Source organism: Moschus berezovskii, chromosome 3, assembly GCF_049115385.1.
Source record: "Moschus berezovskii isolate FMDL1 chromosome 3, NW_MosBer_1.0, whole genome shotgun sequence".
Lineage (NCBI taxonomy): Eukaryota > Metazoa > Chordata > Mammalia > Artiodactyla > Moschidae > Moschus > Moschus berezovskii.
The window spans coordinates 37,980,318-38,003,393 of NC_142462.1; the positions used below are offsets into that span (position 1 = coordinate 37,980,318).

The 23,076-nt window shown below is 41.5% G+C and overlaps 1 protein-coding gene across 5 annotated transcripts in view; it reads right to left on the reverse strand.

The window, feature by feature from the left end:
* RAPGEF5 (Rap guanine nucleotide exchange factor 5) overlaps positions 1–23,076 on the reverse strand; it is a 244,339-nt gene that overhangs the window by 81,424 nt on the left and 139,839 nt on the right. For 2 of the 5 annotated variants that reach the window (XM_055420567.2, XM_055420566.2), the window contains exon 9: positions 20,228–20,353. In XM_055420567.2, the coding sequence (XP_055276542.1) occupies positions 20,228–20,353 (126 nt within the window). Of the gene's footprint in view, positions 1–20,227; positions 20,635–23,076 lie in introns of those variants that run through there. The other 3 variants (XM_088833671.1, XM_088833668.1, XM_088833673.1) reach the window with 3 other exon arrangements.

Sequence of the window (23,076 nt, forward strand, 5' to 3'; positions counted from 1 at the left end):
CTGAGAGTCATTAATGTGAAAATCACTAAGGCAGCCCCCAGATTTGACCCGTACTTAAGAGGACGGTTGGTCGGTTGGTTTAATTGGTAAGTCGTGTCCGACTCTTTGCGACCCCATGGACTGTAGCCTGCCAGGCTCCCCCGTCCCTGGGAATTCTCCAGGCAAGAATACTGGAGTGGGTTGCCATTTCCTCCTCCAATTTAAAAGGATACATGGTAAGTATATATGGTGAAGTATAAAGCATCATGTAATCATTAGTTACCAGACCAAACTCCGGGAGTTGGTGATAGACAGGGAGGCCTGGCGTGCTGTGATTCATGGGGTCGCAAAGAGTCGGGCACGACTGAGCGACTGAACTGAACTGAAAGAAAGCTAACATAATTTTTATCTCACAGTGGTAGAAGTTACAGTTGGAGAGCTAAGGAGACAGCACTGCCATATGCAACTAACAGATCTACGAGGAACAGGCAACAAGGGAGGGATCAAGTCAAGACCAGGCAGATAATCGATTACATTTATTGAGAGCTCACCATATATCAGCAAAGCTAGGAGATGAACTTCCGTTATCTTATCTGTTAGTTGCTCAGTCATGTCCAACTCTTTGTGATCTCATGGACTGTAACCCACCAGGCTCCTCTGTTCATGGGGATTCTCCAGGCAAGAATACTGGAGTGGGTTGCCATTCTCTTTTCCAGGGAATCTTCGCAACCAAGAGATCAAACCCAGGTCTCCCACATTGCAGGCAGATTCTTTACCGTCTGAGCCACCTTCTTATCTAACCATTACAACAATTCTGCCTTCCCTGGTGGCTCAGACGGTCTGCAATGTGGGATACCTGGGTTTGATCCCTGGGTTGGGAAGATCCCCTGGAGGAGGGCATGGCAACCCACTCCAGTATTCTTGCCTGGAGAATCCCCATGGACAGAGGAGACTGGTGGGCTACCGTCCATGTGGTCGCAAAGAGTCAGACGTGACTAAGCGACTAAGCACAGCAAAGCCCACACGGGGAAAATACTGTTAAATCTCTCATTTTGACAAAGTAACTTGACCAAGCAAGATCCCAGGGTGAGGGTGTATGTACTAAAGCTGAGACTGACCTCAGGAAGACCCAACAACAGAACTCTTAACTAGAACCACAGAGATCCCTGGAAGATGGTCACTAACACATGTTAGAGACTACAACTACGGCAGGGACTAGTTTACCCTGGTGCTGGCAGCCAAAGCAAGCCAATCTGCTCAGTGTGTAAGGCAACAGAGGTGTCTCCATCATCCTGAGTTCCAAGAGGAGAAGAGGGTTAACAGGGACTGAACATGGTCTCGGGACCACAACTACACCAGCTCAGCGAGAGCAAAGCTCAAGACCCAGCACGGGGGGAAATGAAGTGCTGGCAAGAATAGAGTTAAACATGGCAGGGATCAGTTCAATCTGATGCCCACAGAACGTGGGCACCAAGAGACCTGAAGACTAAGTTGGCAGGGCTTCCAGTGCATAAGCTGCCTTGGGCCTGATGGGCTCAAGCACTGGGCAGACATGGAACTGTACATTTTAAAATGATTACTTTTATGCTATGTGAATCTTATCTCCAACAAAACAAAACAGGGCTGTGAGGAGTCTGTGTGCAGAGGAGTCTGCTGATCAAAGCACACGGGACTCTGCACCAAGTAGCTACAAGAGGGTCTGGGAAACATGCCCTTTGAGGTAGTGTTCAGGTAGTTGGAATGTCTAAGAAAAAAAAGATGGTGACAATGAAACCACTGCAGGAGATTTTCACTTTCTGAGCTACACTGCCTTGTGGAACGGGATTATTGGTGATGTTATTGAAAAGTAACCTTCCGTTAATGCATCTTGAGTTGGAGGAAGCACACTCAAGGTCAATTTTAGGAAATACAGAGGCAAAACGACCTCTTTTTCAAACTGGAGCAGAATCTGTAATATTATCAACAAGTGAAGGTGCTTTTTCAGTGAGTAAGGTTGGAGATGATGACCTTCACATTTTCCCCAAATCCTCAGATCCTACAGAATTCAGTTGTCTTGACTTCACTTTTTCCCCAGAAGCCCGAAATGCTGGTTCCCTACAGAGGAAAGCTGCGTGTGATTTAGTGTTTAAGGAATCTCTCCTCATCTTGCACTATGGAAATTCACACACAGCTGAGCAAACCAAACCATCAGTGCCCGCATCTATTCTTGTACTGTAAATGTGGGTACCGCAGAACTGGAATACTTATCTGAAAAAAAAATATCTCCTCTGGCCAAAAACAATTTTGTCTAAGAACAACCTTCACAGAATTTGCTGACAATGTATCTCATGATTCTATTTTCTTATGGGGAAAAAAAAAAAGCAAACAGAGCTTTAGAAAAAAAAAAGGCATATTGCTGGCAAGACAGACTGGATTAATAGAGCAGCTAAGGGAAAGATAAAGTAAGCTGATGTGTGTCAAGGTGAGCAGTGGTTTAAATTTACCAGATTCCAAGGTTCTTGCCTAGCAGACACATCCTGGCAGAAAGAGAGAATTTGAGTTAATGATCATTAGTTCTTTTAAAAAATCCTAAGAATAGTATGATTAATAATTCAAACTAAAGCCTAAATAGGACTAATAGGGCTCATCATCCCCAGACTTAGAAAATCTAGGTCAAGTCTGACTTCCATAGTGTGAAAGCAAACACAAAGTTGTTATGGAACATGGTCAAATTCCCAGAGAAAACCAGTACACATGACAAGACAGAAAGTTCTGGCTGCTAGAGAAGAACTGTATTTATTGAATTTACTGCCTCTAATAATTATTATTATGTAAAGTAAGTTTTCTGAGAACCCTACAATTAGGGCAAGGCTAGGAATCTGATCCAGGCCAACTTCAATCTAATCCCTGCACATTTTATTTTCCTAACACTCTTTCTAATATCAGTTTACTACAATTCAGATCCTCTTCTTTGCTTCATACAAGACACTCCCCATGTGACCCTTGAGAGTTATTAAATCACACAGATGTTTTTTTTTTTTTAACATAGAATCTTAAATTTTATTAAATCTTTCTCAGCAAGTCCTCTAGTTCCAATACACTCTTTCTTCGTTACTGAATGGACTATGGGTGGGGAAGGAGAGGAGAAGGGCAAGGAGAAATGACAGGACAAGTTCTACTCTGATATTTGTGTCACGAGAACATGGACTTGGTCTGTCTTGTTCTCTGTGCTTCCCCTCCATTAAGAACAACACTGCCTGTAGAACGAATGAACAGCCTGGTGAATGACAGATGCGCAGACAGATACTAGACATCAGAATGGCCCAAGGTCAAAAACTGAAAGGTCGGCAAAGGCCAGGAGGAGGAGGTTCAACTACAAAGAGATAGTCCAGAGAGCAGGTTAGGGTAGAAAGGAGAAATTTCAGGAGTCAATTAACGCCTAATGAGACCCTAGTTTTGGGATGGGGTTGCTGATTACTTGCAAGGGAGCAGTCAACATCCTTTAGCATCAGCATGTCTGAAGTATAAACAAGATAAAACACCTGCAGCAACAAACAAGGCGTGATGTCAGCCATGGTCATGGGATGAGGCTGCTGCACTCCATTGCTTCTGCAGCCCCTTAGTCCCAGATATCGTGGTTATTTCATTCTGCTAAGACTTATGAGTTACATACACTCACCCTGGTTACTGAGTCCATGGGAATGTGCAAAGGCTTGGCTGGGTTGGGAAGTCACTAACACTTACCCTTTGGCTTCAAGAAGCCTAGGTCAAAGAGCAACTGAGGGCACTGCCTTGTGCATATATGATCTGACAGAAGCCTATTAGAAGGTAATTCAGAAGAAATGGGGATGCCTTCAAATTCTAAATTAGATCATTAAATAACTCCTAACATGACTGAGTTCACTGGAGAAAAACTGTCTATCAATACTTTGGATATGAGTTCCATCAATCCACAGCATCCTTGGAGAGGGCTGGCATAATATGTTCACAACAGACTCTTATTTTGCAAAAAACTGAGATGACTTAGTGCTGAAAAAAGTGCTAATTTCCACTCCTTATTATTGGTATATCTCGATGGCCCTCAAAATACAAAACATATGTTGCCTGAGATTTAAAACAACTAAAAAATCTGAAATCTTGTTTGCTAGGCAATTTTACAGAAATGGCAAAAACACTGTAGAAATATGTTCTTGTTCCTAAGAATTTTCATATCATTTTGTGTGTGTGACACACACACGCAAAGTTATTCTAAAGGGAAAATATCAATATTGACACTTTCCCCAAGCAAACTAAAGATGAGACAAAAACCTATGGTAAATTATGACTCAGACAAAATTTCTACTAGTCGCAGATATACTTGTCATCTGGGGTTTGAATAATTCACAGTAGCAGTTTTACAGACTCTTTTAAAAATCTGAGTGAAAAGAGGATGGTATGGATTTTTACAGCAGCACTTGATAACCCCCTCAACTGGTTCCTATGGCACTGGTTTCTCTTCCCAAATTCCTCTTACAGGAAATGCAGTTGTGTCTGGAAATGCCTCCTGAAGAAGTAAAGATCTAATTTATAAATTGAAATTATTTGAGAAAGCAAGCTCTTAACCGTGAACAGACTCAGGAGAAGTATTTTTCAAATTTAAAACAGCACTGGATCCATGAAATTTGCTGAGTAGATCTTAAGTGTTCTCACCACACACACAAATACACACAATCGAACATAATCTCGTGATGTATAGATATGTTAATTAGCTTGTGATAATTTTACAATGTATGCATATATCAAAACATTACCTTATACACCTTAAATATATACAATTTTTGTAAATTATAGCTCAGTAAAACTGGAAAAAGTTTTTAAATAAAAAATAAATAAAGTGTAAAGTAATACATTTAGAAAATGGCAAGGCTTCAAGTCAAGGAACTCTATAACTCTTTCCAAATGTCTGCTGTGTGTATATAAATGTGACTTTACAAGTGTATGCCTGTGAACACACGTGTGTGTGTGTGTATGCACGTGAGTGCACGCATAACTTCAGAGAGGGCAGAGCAGTGATAAAAAGGTCAGCCTCGTCCTTATGCAAGTTATGGAATGAAAAATTCCTAGTTACCGTAGCAACCACAAGATCACACGCATGGGAGCAAGGAGATACAAAGCATCTTAAGTAAACACTCTTGTTTTTTCATGTTTTGCACATTCCTTGGTGTTTTAAGAGAGACACACCTAGGTCTCAGCAATAACCATTGCAGAAACCTTACTTCACAGTGTGAAACAAGACTATGAGACAAGTAGGACTGTGTCACTCTTCGTTTAGAAAAAGTTGGTACTAAAACAGGTAAAGAGAATTTAAACTGCAATGAAATACTACTACAATTGTTTGAAAGATAAACAAAATTAAGAGGTAAAAAGGAAGACAAGGTTAAAATAAGAAAGAAATAAATTTGGTTACATAGGAGTAGGTGTTTCTCCCTTTTTCTGGAGTGAAGGATGGGTGTGGAGAAAGAGGAAAATGGATTGAAAAGAAATGGAAGTACTTAAGTGATAATACAGACCCCCCCAAAAAAAATCATCTATTTTCCTGAATGTTAACGTGCACTTAGTGTACCAAAGAGGATTGAAATCTTCATATACAAATCTGCCCAGGTAAGATCCTTGCTCCATGAACTGTGACTCGCTGAAGTTTGAAAGTTTGTTTCTACCCTTTACCAAGTATGTGTTCTCCTAAAGACTTGCCTGCAGTTACCAACTGATGATTGGTGAGGAACCTCCTTGTCCTTTCTGCCTGTCATTTCCAGGCTAATCCTCCTGGGTACAAAACCTTTAATTTAAAATTTTAAATCTCCAACGAACTGGAATCCTGGAGCAGGTATAACTTTGGATTTGCACAGATTTGGTTTGAGTGCCTGAACTTCAGAAACATTTCAAATCACTCACATTTGCCTTCTCTACAGAAATCAGGTCCACAAATGCCAATTGAAAGCCTTATGCTAGATGCTGGGAGTAAAAGTTCAAATAAAACATAGAGCTTATCCTCAGAGAAGAAATATTCTTTCTGAGAGACGGGGAGAGATAAAAATTTCCATTAAACACAACAACAAACAAACAGTGGTTTGGAGTAAGGCTGTGGATAGTGGTTAATGAACTGAGCCATTATAAATAGAGACTAATTTCTTCTTATTTCTAGAAGTCCAAAACAGTAGGATCTAGAAGTTTCTTTTTAGTTTGACATTATCTGAGAGTTTTATATCTCAATCTTCCTCAGGACATTGTAAACTCAGAAAAACAATTCCAAATATTTAATGACATGGCTTGAAATGTGGCTTCAACACCCTGAGAGCACAGCTACTTCTAGCTGGATGCTAGATCACCATCTGTCCCATACCAACTGCATTTCACAAAGAGGAGATTTTTTAGAAATTCTATCCACAGGAGTATTTTTAGAACATAAAAGAACAGAATGATTTTTGGCATTGATAAGCATAGTCAATCAGAGTAAAAAATGGCTACTCAGGGCCTCCTGAGTAATCCACTGGCATCCATTTTAAAATGGCAACATTTTCCCCCAAAGTGTTTAACACTGAAAAGAATAAATGCTGCTAAACTGGGGGAAGTGGGGTGGGGGGACCTCATCTTCAATTTAAGACAGGAATTTCAGAACCAGAAGAAATCTTAAACTTCTAATCTCCTACTTTCATAAATGAGAAAACTGAAGCTCAGAGAGGTAATATTACTAACTAAGTTTATATTTGGTATATTTAATTTGGAGGAAGTTTGTTAACAGTTTCAATTTCTCAAAAATGCAGTGGATTTGTTTTTAATGCTGGCAACCAATAAAAATCTGAAAACATGAAAAAATCTGCATGTGATAGCCAATGGAGAAATCTTACTTTTATATTATAAAACTAAATTCCAGCTATATTAAAGACCTGAATAAGAAGTGTAACTCTAGAATAGCAAAAAAGAAAATTAAGTATCTAGCCACAGAAGTGGGAAGAAATTTCTAATTTTAAAGGCAATTTTTAAAGTTAAAAAACATGAATCAACACCTTTGCTCATATGTGCAAAAAAACAAAAAAGAAGAAGCCTGGAAAAACTACATGTAACAAATACAGCAAAGACTTATGTCCCTAATGTATAAAGCACTTATTCAGATTAGTAAGAAAAATCCCAATAGAAAAAATGGGCAAAAGAGGTGAATAGATTAATTACAGAAGAAATATGGATGGATTGATATTAACTGCAAGTGTTCAACGTCACTAGAAAAGAAATGTAAATCTGAACAAGATAATACTTTTCCTTCCCATCAACCCGACGAGAAAACTTAGCTTCTCCTTCTAAGAATCATAATAATCAATATGGGTGAAAGAAAGAAAGCAAGAGAAGTCTCCCAGTCGTGTCCAACTCTTTGCAACCCCATGGACTGTAGCTGACCAGGCTCCTCCGTCCATGGGATTTTCCAAACAAGAATACTGGAGTGGGTTGCCATTTCCTTCTCCAGGGGATCTTCCCGAACCAGGGATTGAACCCAGGTCTCCTGCATTGCAGGCAGAAGCTTTACCCTCTGAGCCACCAGGGATGCTCCAATATGGGTGAGGGTGTAACAAAACAAATACTTTAATGGAGTGTTGATGTTTATGAAAACTGGAACAAGCTTTATGAAGAACAGTCGAGCATAAAACACAAAAGATTAAGGCAGTTCATATCTGTGAGTAGTAATTACTCAGCTTGGAATTTACCCTTAAGAAATATAAACTTAGATAAAGATTTTTCTAGACATGTGCATCTCAGATTATTATAACTGGAAAAATCTGAAACCCTATTTGCCCCCAAATGGGAAGAGTAGATAAGTGAAGTCTGTTATAGAAACATAAGGAAAGCCTCATAATGCATGTGCTGATATGCTGGAGACGGTGAGGAGAAATCCTGGTTAGTTCTCACTAAATTTTTCTTTTCTTCCTTGTAGTTTTCTATTGTTTCTAAATTCTCTGCAAAACACATGTATTACTTCTACAGTTAGTAGAACAAATGTAAACAAAAAAGTCTCTAACAGAAAGAAATGTGCTATATAAATTCCAGCAAGTTGCCTGATGCCTTGTTCAAATGCTTTTCTCAATGATTAACCTTGGCCAAACATTTAAAAAAATTTGCTCTATATTTGAAAAGGCGAAAGTTCTACTGAAATTAAAAATCATTTAGGCCCTCAACAAAGTGAACTTTATGTGTCACAGCTGAATGCCCACTGTTGGTAGCAGCAAGCTAAACAGTTATCTGGCTGTCTCCATCCTAGCAGGGTTTTTCCTAATCATCTCTATGAGTTCAAACAGGGGAATCTGAAATAAGCTGCTAATGGCAGAGAAGCTAAGCATCTGACTGATGTGAGATGCTAGCGTCGGTCTGAAGACCTTGATCCAACCAGTCCATCCTAAAGGAGATCAGTCCTGGGTATTCATTGGAGGGACTAATGTTGAAGCTGAAACTCCAATACTTTGGCCACCTGATGCGAAGAGCTGACTCATTTGAAAAGACCCTGATGCTGGGAAAGATTGAGGGCAGGAGGAGAAAGGGACGACACAGGATGAGATGGTTGGATGGCATCACTGACTCAATGGACATGAGTTTGGGCGGACTCCAGGAATTGGTGATGGACAGGGAGGCCTGGAGTGCTGTGGTTCATGGGGTCACAAAGAGTCGGACACAACTGAGCAACTGAGCGACTGGACTGAACTGAACTGAACTGAAGACCTCGAGGCAGTCAAGTAAGTAACTGAATCCCCAAGAATTGCTGGGTCATCGCAGCAATGAATTCTGCGAGAAACACACAATGAATTCCCTGTGGGTCTTCTGTAGGCCTGTGCTACCCAACTCTTCTTTCTAGGGTCCCCCAGACTGGGAAGTCTGCAGTCTGTCATCCTCTATCACTTGGAAGGAAAAGACAGCATTCCTGACTTTTCTTCTGGAGTAAAGTGATCTTAAAACTTAGGTTTGGGCCAAAACAGGCCCAACAAAACTCCCACTGCCCTCTTCACCGAAGGTTCTGGCGTGGCCAAATATGGTACCTAAAAGCAGAAGTCAGAGCCAAGATGCAAAAATGGCAAAGCACACAGCATGGGGCCCAGGGGGACCAGCAGCTACAGATGTTGACTCTACCTAGGACCACCTGGATCTTCATGAAGAAGGATTTTCCCAGGGTGTGGCGAACTTGTCTCAGGTCTCTGCAGATCTCCTCCATATGCCAAGATCATGAGTAATACTAAAGGACAGGAATTTGAGATTTACTGACTTCAGACAGAAGTGGGATCTACTTAAAATTAGGATACAGGTCAGACATGATTGTTAACTTATAATGGAAATGGCATTTAACAGCTCAGCAAGTCTTGAGAGGCATCTGCCCACAAGCATCTGGCATTCAAGTATATTTCTTAAAAGACAATCAGAATAAAATTGGCTCTCTGCTTTGTTCCAAAGTTTCTTCCCTCAGATTTTAAGGGTTAGTTAGAATTTGGCCTCATCTAAGCTTAAAAGCTTCCCTTCTCCACCTGGCTGGTATATCCCTTAACCTCAAACCTGTAGGTACAATTCAGCACTATCTCAAGCCATGCATGTTTCTGTCTCTGCCACTGTATATTCCAGTCGTATGTACTAGGGGAGGAGACGGTATTATCTCCATGGCTTCAATTAAACTCTCAGTTCCCACGATTTTAGAGTTATATCAAAGTATTGTTTTAACACAGAGGTAATTTTCAGTTCTGTGCTTCCCTATGGATGCTTAATAAGCACTGAATGCCCCAGTAATTTTTTGTTGGCAAAACTGTTTGTACCTGCTTTTAGGAGTCGCTGTGTTAAGTTTTCTGATGGGGTAACTGCTTCCCTGGTGGCTCAGTGGTAAAAAAAACCACCTACCAATGCAGGAGATGAGGGTTCAAGCCCTGGGTCAGGAAGATTCCCTGGAGAAGGAAACAGCAACCCACTCCAGTATTTTTGCCTGGGAAATCCCATGCACAGAGGAGCCTAGCAGGCTATAGCCCATGGGGTCGCAGATAACAACTGCTAACAAGCAGAGAAGCAGTTCAACAGAAATGCTTACTGCAGCAAGGGTCACTTCAATCAGGCTAGCCTCTGCTAGAGCCCCACAAAGTATAACTCCAGAAACACGGAGCGACAAAAGCACAAAGACTAAATTATACCATTCTCTAACAAAACTGAAGGCTCTCCGATGATGACTGTTTTAATCAACAATCTTTTGCTTCTGATAACAGAGGCTAAAAAGGTATACATCTTAGTAGGAGAAATATATCAGAATATTTCAACATCTTTTTGTGATTAATGAACTTTAGACAGAATTAATGGACTGTGAGGTACTTGCTGCCCATTTTAGAGGATACTCTTTATAATTCTATTTAGCACTTGCTAGTTTTTGAGTGAAACTTTTTCTTATCCAGTCAAGATACATCATATCAAAAAAGTTCTTATCAAAGCCTATGCTTCTCAGAGGAAAACTCCAGGATACTCAGATTGACTGCAAAAAACACCACATCATCAGAATTCCCCCAACTTATAATAACAGCTAGGTCACTGAGCTGGGAGAAAGTGACTGCATCTATCAACTATAAAATTCAGTTTGGGATTTTATTAGGTACCGCACCATCTGGGGATCATTAGAACTCTTTATTCACAAGAGTACCAAAAGGAAGCTTGTTTTGCCTCTATAAATCCTAGCCAAGGCAAGATCAAGAAAGGTTTAACGAATCATCCGTATGATTTTGATTGCACAGGGTCAAAATTTTAACTGGACACCTTCGACCCCACCCCCACCTGGGAGGTCACTAAGATATGCTTCTGGGACTCACTGAGTCTTCATGAGCTTCCTTGGAAATCTCTACCCCAGGGCCACTTCTGCGGTCTTAATTATCATATTAGCACCATTGTTCACTCCCTCTCTGTATTTCTTGGAGCCCTAATCCTTCACTCTGACTCAGCTCACCTCGATCATGCCCAGCCATTCCTGGAACCTGAACAAAGAGGACATTTACAAAGTTCTGTTAAAATTGTTGAGCCTTGTTCACCTAATTACAGACAAATGTACAATAAATGAAGAGACATGCCATATCTTCTTTCTCCATTTTTTTTTTCTTAATACATGAGGGAGAGATTGGAAAAGGAAAGAAAACCTCACAAAAACCTATTCCAGGTAGACCTAATGTGACAGCATTAACTTCAAGACACCTAAACAAGTCTTTTGTTCTTCAATAATGGAGTGGGTGATTTTTTAAAAATTAAAGACAAATTTGTATGTACTAACAAACAAGAACATGTTCATGTTTTAAGTAAAATATGGGTATTTGACGTGATCTATTAGAGAAATATGTACTGTGCATTTGGCCACAGTCTGCTATGTTCTGTTATGGTATTTTCAGCCATCTTCTATTTTTGCTCTCTTAAAACAACATTTAGGGCTGCTGTATGCCAGATGGAATTTTTCCTTTCCACCCACTTCCCATTGCAAAAGGGGGGGAATAAAAAAGGTTCTCTGCATCCCACATGAAAATCTTTTATAAATTTCTTTTCCTCATCTTTATCAAATGAAGTATCTGAATCACTCAGAAATCACCAAACTCTGGCTGAATCAATATGCAGCAAATATTACGCAGCAAAGTAAGTACATTTAATGTGAACATACATGCCTGCCGGGTGTTAATTAACAGAAAGTCTATTATATGCAAGTTCAAAATTCATTCTATAAAACAGGGCTGAATCAAAGTCAATTTTTTAAAGAAAAATGATGTGGTACATTTTAGAGTAAAGCTATTCAGTTAAGAGCTGAGCTATAATTGGACATTCTGTCTTCACAGCAAAGCTTCGACATTTATGCTGGTTACTGTTTTACGTAAAATTGAGAGATCTGTAAGGGAAGGAGAGTCAGAAAGCTTTGCAAGGAGTGACTGTGACCCACTCTTGGCTGGCAAACCCATTCCCACACTGCAGCAGAGGAATCTCAAAAGTTCAAATCTAATCATCTTCCTCTCTTGTTTAAAGTCTCCACAAGGGCTCTGTATCACTCTCAGCTCCCCATTTTTGACTAAGCCTGTGGGGAAAGCCTTGCCTCCTCTGTCCCCCGCCTCTCAGGCTAGACCGGCCTCCTTACCCTTCCCGGGCTCCAGCCGCTGGGTTCCCCTGCAGAGCTGCAGCATCCTCTCTCTCCATCAGCCCTTCCTGTCCTCACACAGTTTTCTCCTCTGCCTGGAATGCCTGCCCTGCCTCACTTCTTCTAGGAACTCTTCTGACTCCTCAGATCCTGTCTCTTCCTCAGGGACACAGGCGTGTCTCTCTGGACCAGCTGAGTGCCCTGTGATAACCTTCCATAGCATCATGGAACTTAGCATGCAGGTAACTGGGAACTCAGGGCTTCCCAGGTGGCTCAGTGGTAAAGGATCCACTGCCTGCCAATGCAGGAGACACAAGAAATCCCTGAGTCAGGAATATCCCCTGGAGGTGGGTATGGCAGCCCACGCCAGTATTCTTGCCTAGAGAATCCCATGGACAGAGTCCGGTGGGCTACAGTCCATGGGGTCACAAAAGAGTTGGACAGGACTTGGCAACTAGACAACAGTAACTGTGAACTCAGCCTCTAAATTTCTTGCAGTGTTGCCTCCCCCAAAAGCACTGATGTATCAGGACAGTCTTTGGGGGAATCAAGACACAATGTACATGAGTACCTGTGTCTCCATGTCTTATTTCTCCAGGCCTCAGTGGTATGCAGTTGTCATAAAGTACAGTCCATCTCTCTATGCATCTGTCCATACATCTTTTTTCTATCCTTTTGTCTTAAACCACTCATTATAAATTCAAATAAAACCAAACCACCAAAGATTTCTAGTGTTAATTCATCAGATGACAACCTATAAAGTATTAATACTGTTATATTAATGCAGATCACACCTTGATAGGGGTAGAGAAAAAAAGAATATAAGGTTTCCAAGGGTCTGGAGTGAGGTATACCACTGAGAGGAACGAAAGTTGAGGAAATACTTTATTTTTCAGTATTTCAATGCTTCACCATATTTAGTATGATTTCTCTCCCTGGAGGAGGGCATGGCAACCCACTCTAATATTCTTGCCTGGAGAATCCCCACAGACAGAGGAGCCTGGTGGGCTGCAGTCCATGGGGTCACAAAGAGTCAGACATGACTGAGCGACTACACAACACAGAAGTATGATTTCTCAAACATACTAAAGATAATATGACTATTTTAATATTACAAGTAGAAGAACTTGATAAACCTGGTAAGTAGCATCTGTACCATAGGAAATCCAACATCTGCTAAGAACATGAATTTGATAAACCAAACTGAGCCAGGATCCATTTTCTTAACTGGACCTTTTTAAAAATAAACAAGTATCTTCAGAAAAATAAATGAATACAATAACGACAAGTTCCTCTCTGCTTAAACTGCTAAAAACTGATGATAATATTTTTTAAATGTTGAGACTTACAACAGGCTTCTTGTGAGAACTAAAAACCCCAGCTAGTGGGCAGATGGCTCTGCCAGACAGTGGGAGCTCAACCACTGAAGTCCCCTGGCTGCCTGGCTGCCGATTTTATGACGGGAAAAAAAAACAAAATAAAAGCAGGATTTAAAATGAACCAAACTTTCAAACCTTGCTTTTGAAAAAGGAAAAGAGCTTCTCTATGGATTGCTGCAACTGTGAGAAAGTTTACCAGAGGTACTTCCCTCTCCCTGAACGTCTGTGAAATTCTTTAAACACTTGGTTTAACACTGTCTTGAATGGTGCACTGGTTTTCCACGTGTGAATTTTATCTCCAGTCAGACTGTAAACTTCTTGGAGGTAAGACCTATCTTCTCTATCACTTTCGTGATTACTCTGTGGCCAAATCAATCCTGATTAAAGATGAACTAAAACAACTCACGCAAGGAAGCCTATTTCCTCTAAAACGGTACGTATGTAAGTGCCAAACCAACACAAAGTTGGGATTTTTCCCATTAAGAAAAACAACATGGTTTCTGCATAGAGTTTCTCAGTAGTGGGTCACTTAGTATGTTCTGACTTGCCTATTACATTTGAATTCTGGCTTTTGAAACTGAGCAATGATGTGATAACACTGCACTTGTCTTTAAGTAGTTCTTGGTTAAACTAAATTACTGGCAAACTTCAAATAATGCCATGACTGCTCTTTAATTTTACTCACCTCGATTTTGATTTCACATAGAGCATAAGGAGGGTTTTCATTTTATATAAAGTTTTTTTTTTTTTTTTAAGTATGAGACTAAATGAAAGTTGGGAAAATGCAGAGACCAACTTTTAGAGTGTGAAATAAAGAGTGGCAGGAGCCAGAATACCCCAGCCCACTTCTGCCCCAGGGACACACGGGCAGCAAGCCCTTGGACGCCCAGTGAGCCCTTTGACGCAAGCAGGGCTCCAGGATGAGGCTGCAGGAAACAGGGGAGAGGAAATTCCGGTTTAAGTTGAGAGATAGGGACCCCAGCCTGGCAGCAGACTCTGCCAAGATTCAGTTTCAGAATGTGTAAAACCTCCTTCCCACCCATATTTCATGAGTGAATTGGAAAAGGGGAAGGAAGTAGGGTGGGTCCCCAGACTTAACAAAGGACCTAAAGAAAGCGGTGTGGGGAAAGGGAGGGATACAGACAGGGTCCCTATGGAAAGCAAGCATCACTAGGCACAGTTTTCACGTACGTTTTATAGATTTTCGTTTCTGCAGTTTGGAAATTGGGAGGTCGAGTTTAGGAGCTGCTTGTTGCTACTCTTCTTCTACAAGATAATACACTACGAAGCATAAACAACATTTCAGGAAAAGCTGAGTTTCAGTTTTCCGGTAAACAGTGCAATGGTATAGCGGAACACAGCACCCACATCTAGAGAGAGTTGTTCTTCAATACAACTGCTTACACTTTAAAAAATTAAGTTAGAACTCAAAACAAGCTTGTACCTAAGCATCCCTTTTCTTTCCTCCTTCCCATACTTCACCACCACCACCCTTTCAATACCTAATCGTTCTGTCTTTCCCCCAGGGCTGTCGTCCTGGTGGTCGCTCCTTCTCAGGACCATCCTGTCATCTCGGCTTCTGGTCCTCATAACAGGCTCCCTCCGGGGTTGACGGCTGAGCAAGCAGGTGACAAGGGGCAGTCAGACTTGAGTTCCCACTTGGCTCAGCTCTGCTTGGTCACTCACCAGCCTCAGCTTTCTGACCCATCACACTGAAATAATATCATTTCCCTCACAGAAGGGCCCCCTCATCTTTCTTTTTTATGAAAACCAACAAAACAAGTCAATGGCTTTTCAGTGTTTGTAGAATGAAGTGACACGTGTCAGCCCAGCCCCGATCTCGTTCCTCACTAACTTCTCCTTCTCCTACATCTTTGCCACCATCTCCCTCAACCCCACTCTTGGTGCTCTGGTGACACAGAGTGGTTTCAATTTCAAGGAAAAAAAACCACCTTGTGTATTTTCTCATGCTCTCCTCTCTGCCAGGAATGCTTTTCTTCAGTTTGGATTCTTTAAATCCTACTTCAAGGTCCGCATCAAACTCTGCCTCTGCCATGAGAAAGAATCCTGTTTGCCCAGGTGAAAATTCTTGCTGTGACAGCCACGTGTCTCTCTGGGGGTTATTACCACTGTCTCCTCGTGCCACTGTTATGCGTGTCTGTAGCTCCTCTCCACAACGTGACTACACTCCTTCAGGGAGGGACCAGCATAGTTATTCTGGATCCACTACAACATTAGCTTTAATAAAGATGTACTGAATGAATAAACGACCAAGAATGTTCTAGAATAACAGTACAGAAACACCAACTCGGACTAAATGGATCAGGAGAACACCTCTAAAATCACGGTTAGTTCTGAAGGAGGTACACACATCCCTGCAGCCAATGCCAGAGCATTGGCCAAATAATTCCGTTCATTTTGAGGTTACCAGAGATTCTCTCTGCTTAAGCTATCGTCCAAGTACCTGGGTCTCAGAAGAAGCAGTCTCCCTACTGTTTGCCAAAAACCCATCTGACGATTTGCTGATGAGATGGACACTGTGCGCTGCAGCAGCTATCTCAGACACCTGAAACAACTGCAGGACAACAAGGCAAGGGAAATGGCTACAGAGCTTTTGGGGGAAAATGACCAACCATTCTGGTGATAAAGACAACTTTCTCATGTCTGTACCAGGAAAGTGTAGTACAAACTTCAAAACTGCTTAGTATAAATTAGCACACACATCCTCCCATCACCAGGCATCAAATGCTGCCAAGCTTACCATCTAAATGACTCACCATCTGTGACCTTCTCATTTCCCAGAGTTGCCACCCTGGTTCAGACTTACATCTCTCACCTGACTCACAACAATATCTTTCGAAGGGTTCTCTCCAGCGTTTCCCTCTTCCTCACTCAATTTTTCCTCTAAACCAATGCCAGAGGGATCTTACAAAGACCACATCTGATTTTGCCGCTTCCCTTCTTTGATGGCTTTCCTTGGCCAGAAAAGCAAGTCTAAACTGCTTAGAGCGGGTTTCCAGGTCTTTCACAACTGAATTCCACCCTCCCTTACAGCCCATCCCACCCCAACTTCTTTCCCAAGAACTGCCCAGCCTCAACTCACACACCTTCCTGACAGTCCCTCTGTCTTAAATGCTCTTCCCTGCCCTGCCCTTCTATGACCTTAGTCATCCTTCCAGGTCAAGCTCAAAAGTTCCCATGTGGTAAAATATGCCCCTTCCTCTATGGATATAATCATAGAACTAAGACAGAAAATATGATGCCTACATAAGAGGCAATTTCTTTAAAGAATTAATGACCAAATATTAAGCTCACTCTCATATTGTTTATAAGAAAGGGCCCTTTCTGTCCCCTTCTTAAAGTTCTCACATAATTTTCAACACTTAGGAATGAGTGCTGGCTAATATTGCCTGCAGCCTGTTAATACAAAATAGGAAAAGTAAGTGCTTCCTGTGAAAATTGTGATAATTATACATTTAACTTTTTTTAAACTTCAGAAACACCCTGGCAAAAGCACAGAATGAAGCATTTCTCTAATTGCATCCATTTTTAATCACGGCATTTACCAGTTTAAGAAGATATTAGATATGCCTACTCAGAAATCTCAAAGCCCCTTCAATTTGTAACAAGATGCACCAGCAACAAAAGCCTTATTCTAACAAATTCATGTCTATCTCTGGGCAGTAGTACCTTAAAGTAGCTTTCTCTTTTGAATGCTTATGTACAAAGAGGGACATAGTTTACTGGGACTGGAGAAGCAAAGTTGTTCACTAAAAAGAATGACTCAATAGGCATCTGAGATTCTAAACTCAAATTTTACCACTGTCCACTTAAATAATTTTGGCTCAGGAATGGTAGATGATGTCGTTGAAGCATTTGAGAATCACAAAAGAAAGGAAATTTGTATGTAACTCTAGGGTTTGGTCATAATTGTTATTGTTGTAAGAGTAGGAAACTGCAGAACTAGGTTTACATTAAGTAAATTGCAGTTTCCTCTGTATATTCTGTGTGTTTTCACGGACAAGAACAGATGACTAATGCTGAAAAGAAAGTGAGGGCAGGAAAAATGAAAATGCTGCAACCAGCTCATGGACACTGAACTCAGTGGGCAAGCAAAGGGACTGCTATTTCGAGCGTTTAAGACAAAAGAGTGAAATAATCCAGCAGATGGTTTTTATTCCTAACAAACAACTGTAAAAGGTGCAGGAAGCATCTAGTGTCAAAGGTTCCATTTGGTGGTGCACTGTGGAAGTCTTAGCCTTGAGAGCTGATCAGTTCAGCTGATGTCAGCTTGAAGGAGGGAGATCACAAAATGACTAAGTTCATATTTACCATGAAGGAAGAAAGATCCTTCATATTCACCTTTCCTGACTGTCAGCTTCAGCAGGAAAAGTCTAAAGAGAAAAGGCCATCATTCCACTATTTATTTATACATCATCTTTCTCCTCAGAAGGACACACTCTTCAGAACTGTTGCTAAGCTGCTAAGTCACTTCAGTCATGTCCGACTCTGTGTGACCCCATAGACAGCAGCCCACCAGGCTCCCCTGTCCCTGGGATTCTCCAGGCAAGAACACTGGAGGGGGTTGCCATTTCCACCTCCAATGTATGAAAGTGAAAAGTGAAAGTGAAATCACTCAGTCGTGTCCGACCCTCAGCGACCCCATGGACTGCAGCACACCAGGCTCCTCTGTCCATGGGATTTTCCAGGCAAGAGTACTAGAGTGGTTGCCATTTCCTTCTCCATCAGAACTGTTAATGCATCCTTATTACGACATTCATGCAAGAATTAAAAAGCCATAGTGTTCTTTTTTACCATCTTAAAATGAAGGTTTAAAGAGAACAGTGAGTACACAACCATAAACAGAGTTGCAAACCTTCCACCACTAAATTTCCATCTCATGGTCAAAGTTCTTAACAGCAGCAATTTCAGATTTGCTTCTATGTATTTGGAGGGTATTATATTCTCATTAACTGTGACTATCCTCTTTTGGATTAAACTAATAAGGCAAAGGCAACACAGGTACCTTTTTATTAAGCATAAAGCTGTCTATGGCCTAAGGCTGGTGATTTCTGACCTTGGGGAAGGGGGAAGGGTTCCTCTATTGGTTTGATTTTAAAAGATCTCTCCCTCCCCTCAGGTTGTCACTGATCCACTGAATCGAATATACAATCCATCATATAATGTGTGCTCAGTCACTCAGTTTTGTCTGACTCTGCAACCCTATGAACTGTCCCAGGCTCTTCTGTCTGTGGGATTTTCCAGGTAAGAATACTGGAGTGGGTTGCCATTTCCTTCTCCATTGTATAATACGTCATCCTTTTTAAGGACCACTAAGGGAAGAGAAATGCTCCCAATTAAACTAGGGCATGTTTTCATATCATCAACTGTTAAGACTCATCCTGATTTCAGAAATGCCAAGATGGGTGTGGAAGGAGGGGCGAACGCACCCTGAAATTGATAAAATATAGCACATGAAAACGACTGCTCTTCTAACTAAGATGAATCAAAAGGAACATTGTTTTGAGAAATTTAAGACATGCACCAGGATAGTCTATGGATGCAGAAGAGGTTAGGAGTTAGTCTTCCATATAGTTAACCTCTGGAGTGTTTTTAACAATGCAAGAAATGTCCGTAAGTAGTACCCACTGTGGTGAAGGCTCCTGAGATGTCCACTCAAACTTAAAGCCAACAGTCACCTCTAAGATAACTGCCACTGCAGGCTCTGAAACTGCCTAATTAGTCTCCCCCTTGAGACCCTGATAGCTAATGACTCAATGCTGCACTGCTGTAGATGTGCTACATGATCAAATGGAACAGCCTGCCATCCTGGGACCTCTCACCGCCTCTCCCGTTCTGTCAATCCCTGGTGTTTGTATTGATGGTCATGGAGCAGAACAAGCATGAACCGATTCTGCTCCCTTGCAAAGGGTTGAAAATAAAATTTCAGCAAAGATTAAAAGTCAGAGAAAAGACACGTTCATAAACACGGGAATTTTCCCCTTCATGAGCAATCCTGGAGGGCCCAGCATGGAGGGTAAGGCCTTACAAACAACAACACGAAGTCAACAGACGACGACGTGGAGCAGAAGTGAGTGGTCCCATTGTCTCCCCAGCATGACCGCAGCGTTCTTGGTTCCAACGCTCAGTCTGAATAACTGCTTTCAGGACAACGGAGCAAAGCGTCCCTTCCCTCCAGTCTAACTGCATCTAAACAATATAACTCTTGTTGGAACACAAACGTTCATGAAATACTGGGAAAACGCCCTTCTGCCTCTGCCACTTGGTCTAAGCATCTAGAATCTGCTCCTCTGTTCTCACCTATTTCTTGGGTTAGGACTTACTTGCCTGATAACTAGATCACACCCCTGGGCTCAACATAAAAGTACATCCGAATGTTCTTTTAGAATTCATACTCCACAGAGTTTCTGATGGGGTGAAACTCCCCAAGTCAAGCCTGGAAGTTATCAAATAGACATGCATTCACATGTGCTCCTCGGCATTCTTATATTTCTACAAGATCTACTTCTGTGAAGAGACTGCTTCTAAATCCAGTGTCATGAACCGCTGGCCTAGAAAATTAGAGCAGTTGTCATTCTCTTTTACTAAGAAGCATGCTTTTGGAGGGAAAAAAAAAAAAAACCCAAGCCCAAAGAATTTAAAATAAAATATTCTTCTCTTCAAACATATAACCAGGCAGAAACATTTTCCACCCCTTCAAACCTGCATCTCCAAGAGGAAAACTGCTTACGTGTTCAGACTTCTCCTGTTCTTTTTTGTCCGTCTGCAAAAACTGACAGCTTTCTCTTGCCAGCTTCTGGACCAGTTCAATTCGCCCGATATCATCTCTCTCTTGAAGTTTGCACATCATGCCGGCCTTAAGAGTTGGAGAAAAAGCGAAGATATACTTAAATCCACAGTCCCAGGACATGACACCGCTCACTGAATAGTTCACCTTATAATACACTCATCTCCTCTTGTCACCCGGATTGAATCATGGTCTTGGTAAAAATATTTTGCCTCTCCAAAACTGAAACTTAACCTAGGAATGCTGCACTGAAAGACTTAAGTTGAGATCATTTATCAGTCTACTTTAAGAGAGGGAAAGGCAGAGCACACTGAATCATTTGCTGCTAAAGGGTGCTCCTGATATGCCACTATTTGTTCCTGACAGCCTGTTTCCTGTTACATAAGCCCAGCAAGAGGTTAAAAACTCATGGGAAAGTTAGCCAGGAACTACTCCGGCCATCAGGGTGAAGTGATAGAGAACTAAAAATAACAGTACACAACCTCCTAATTCCTTAGCTCCACCAGTTCATTCCATGTACAAATACACAGTTCACAAGAAAAGCACAAGAAATTATTTTCTTTCAAAACGGAAAAGTTACTGTGGGGCAATATCAGTGAAATACCTCCAATGTTGCATGAAATGTGGTGGAAAGTTATTAAAAATCAACTGCAAAAAGAAAGCTTCAAATTTACTCAGAGTTTAGAAATGGTCCACAAAGTACCATATTTTCATTATGCCCAAGTACCAAGTAATAATGACAATATGAAAAAGAATCTAGGATTTTGATAAGAAAAAAAAAATGTTCTTTGTTAACACACACTCTGAACAGTTTCTACTCAAATTCTTTCAAAAATGGTTCACACTGATACATGAGGAAATGACCTAAAAAGAAATCTGAAGTTATTCCTGGCAGTCAAAACTATCAAATCCTCATTTTACCCTATACAATCTACAGGATTTGAATGGACCCAGCAATGTGACCAAACACGGTGAAAAGGGTAGCAAGTGATCACAACCTTAGGGTCTTAATAGTTTGTACTGAAGACACACCTTTTGTTGAGAGGGTGTCAGAAGAATGAAACCGTCCATGCAAAGCAGTGACTAAGTAGTTACTCCTAAGGGCAAGGACAGCTCCTTATCTAGCATTTTCTCCAACAAATAGGAAGGAAACAAAAAAAAAAAAATCAGAAGTGGCCCAAATCAGATTCCCCTGGAATGACAAATGGAATTTCTCTACCAAAGTCAGGGATTTATTTTTACCATATGCTTCACAAGTGGTCTTCCAGTTCGTCTCCAGGGTTTCCTTAGACAAGGATCTCAGTTTATCTTAAGACAGGCTGTGCAGTGCTGGAGAGCCAGAAGTACTGGAAAGCCCCTTATCATGCTAGACAAAATTCTGAAACCACTAAACTTCAATCCGTGAATACTAGCACTGCCCTTTGAAGCAACTGAAAGTATGTCTACTTTTTATCCAATATGACGACCTTCTAAATATTTAAATACCAATATCTATGATGTCCTCCTTTATGCGTCCCTCATGTATATTCCCCTGGATTCCTATTTTATCCATTCATACATTTACTCAGTCACTCACTCAACTGATTTTATTGGAACAACCATGCACCAAGATCTATTACAGGTTCTAAGAATACAGTGGTGAACAACGGTAAAGACCCAGTCACAGGTCGTGTGGCTTACAGTAAATAGGAGATGTGGATTACATTCACATAGAGACATGAAGTATCAGATGGTGGTATGTGGTAAGGAGGAAGATACAGTAGGGTAAGGGACAGAGAAGGATTTGTTGGTTGACATCTGAGAGGAGACCTAAGGGGAGTGAAGGACGTTCCAGGCAGAGGAACACAACTTCAAGGGCCCCGAGGTCTGGGAGTGTTCAGCATGTTCCAGGATGGGGGAAGAGCACAGCAGGGCTGCAGTGGAGCTGGTGAGGGGAGATCTGTGGGACAGTTCAGAGAGGTGATGCTGGACCAGGACGTGTAGCTTCTGTACAGCACATATAAGAGGTTTACATTCTTTTTCTGAACAAGATGGAAAAATACTTTGACATGTTTTGAACATAGGACTGGAATAATCCAACTTATCTTTTAACAGGATCATTCCATCTTCTGGGTTGAGAAAACACTGTTAAGTGGGGAAAAGCAGTTGAAGCTAGAAGGCCAATTAAGACTGGTCTTCAGACAAGAACTGGTTTGGAAAAAGAAATGGCAGCAGTAGAGATGGTTGGAAGTGGTTAGAGTCTGGATCTATTTCAAAGATAGGGCCAATAGAAATGGTTGTCTCCAAGATATTTGGCCTGAGTGACTAGAAGGGTAGGGCCTGTCAGTTCCTGAGATTGGGAGACTTTGGGGGTGCGCAGGTCTGGTATGGGATATGCCTATTAAGACACCCATGTGGAGCTGCCGGGTTGGCTGCCAGGAGATCCAGAGAAGACTAAGCTGGGGATGGGAGTCATCATAGGGTTGAGTTCAGTTCAGTCACTCAGTCATGTCCGACTCTCCGCGACCCCATGAAACACAGCACACCAGGCCTCCCTGTCCATCACCAACTCCCGGAGTTCACTCAAACTCATGTCCATCGAGTCGGTGATGCCATCCAGCCAATCTCATTCTCTGTCGTCCCCATTTCCTCCTGCCCCCAATCCCTCCCAGCATCAGAGTCTTTTCCAGTGAGTCAACTCGTCGCATGAGGTGGCAAGTATTGGAGTTTCAGCTTTAGCATCAGTCCTTCCAATGAACACCCAGGATCGATCTCCTTTAGAATGGACTGGTTGGATCTCCTTGCAGTCCAAG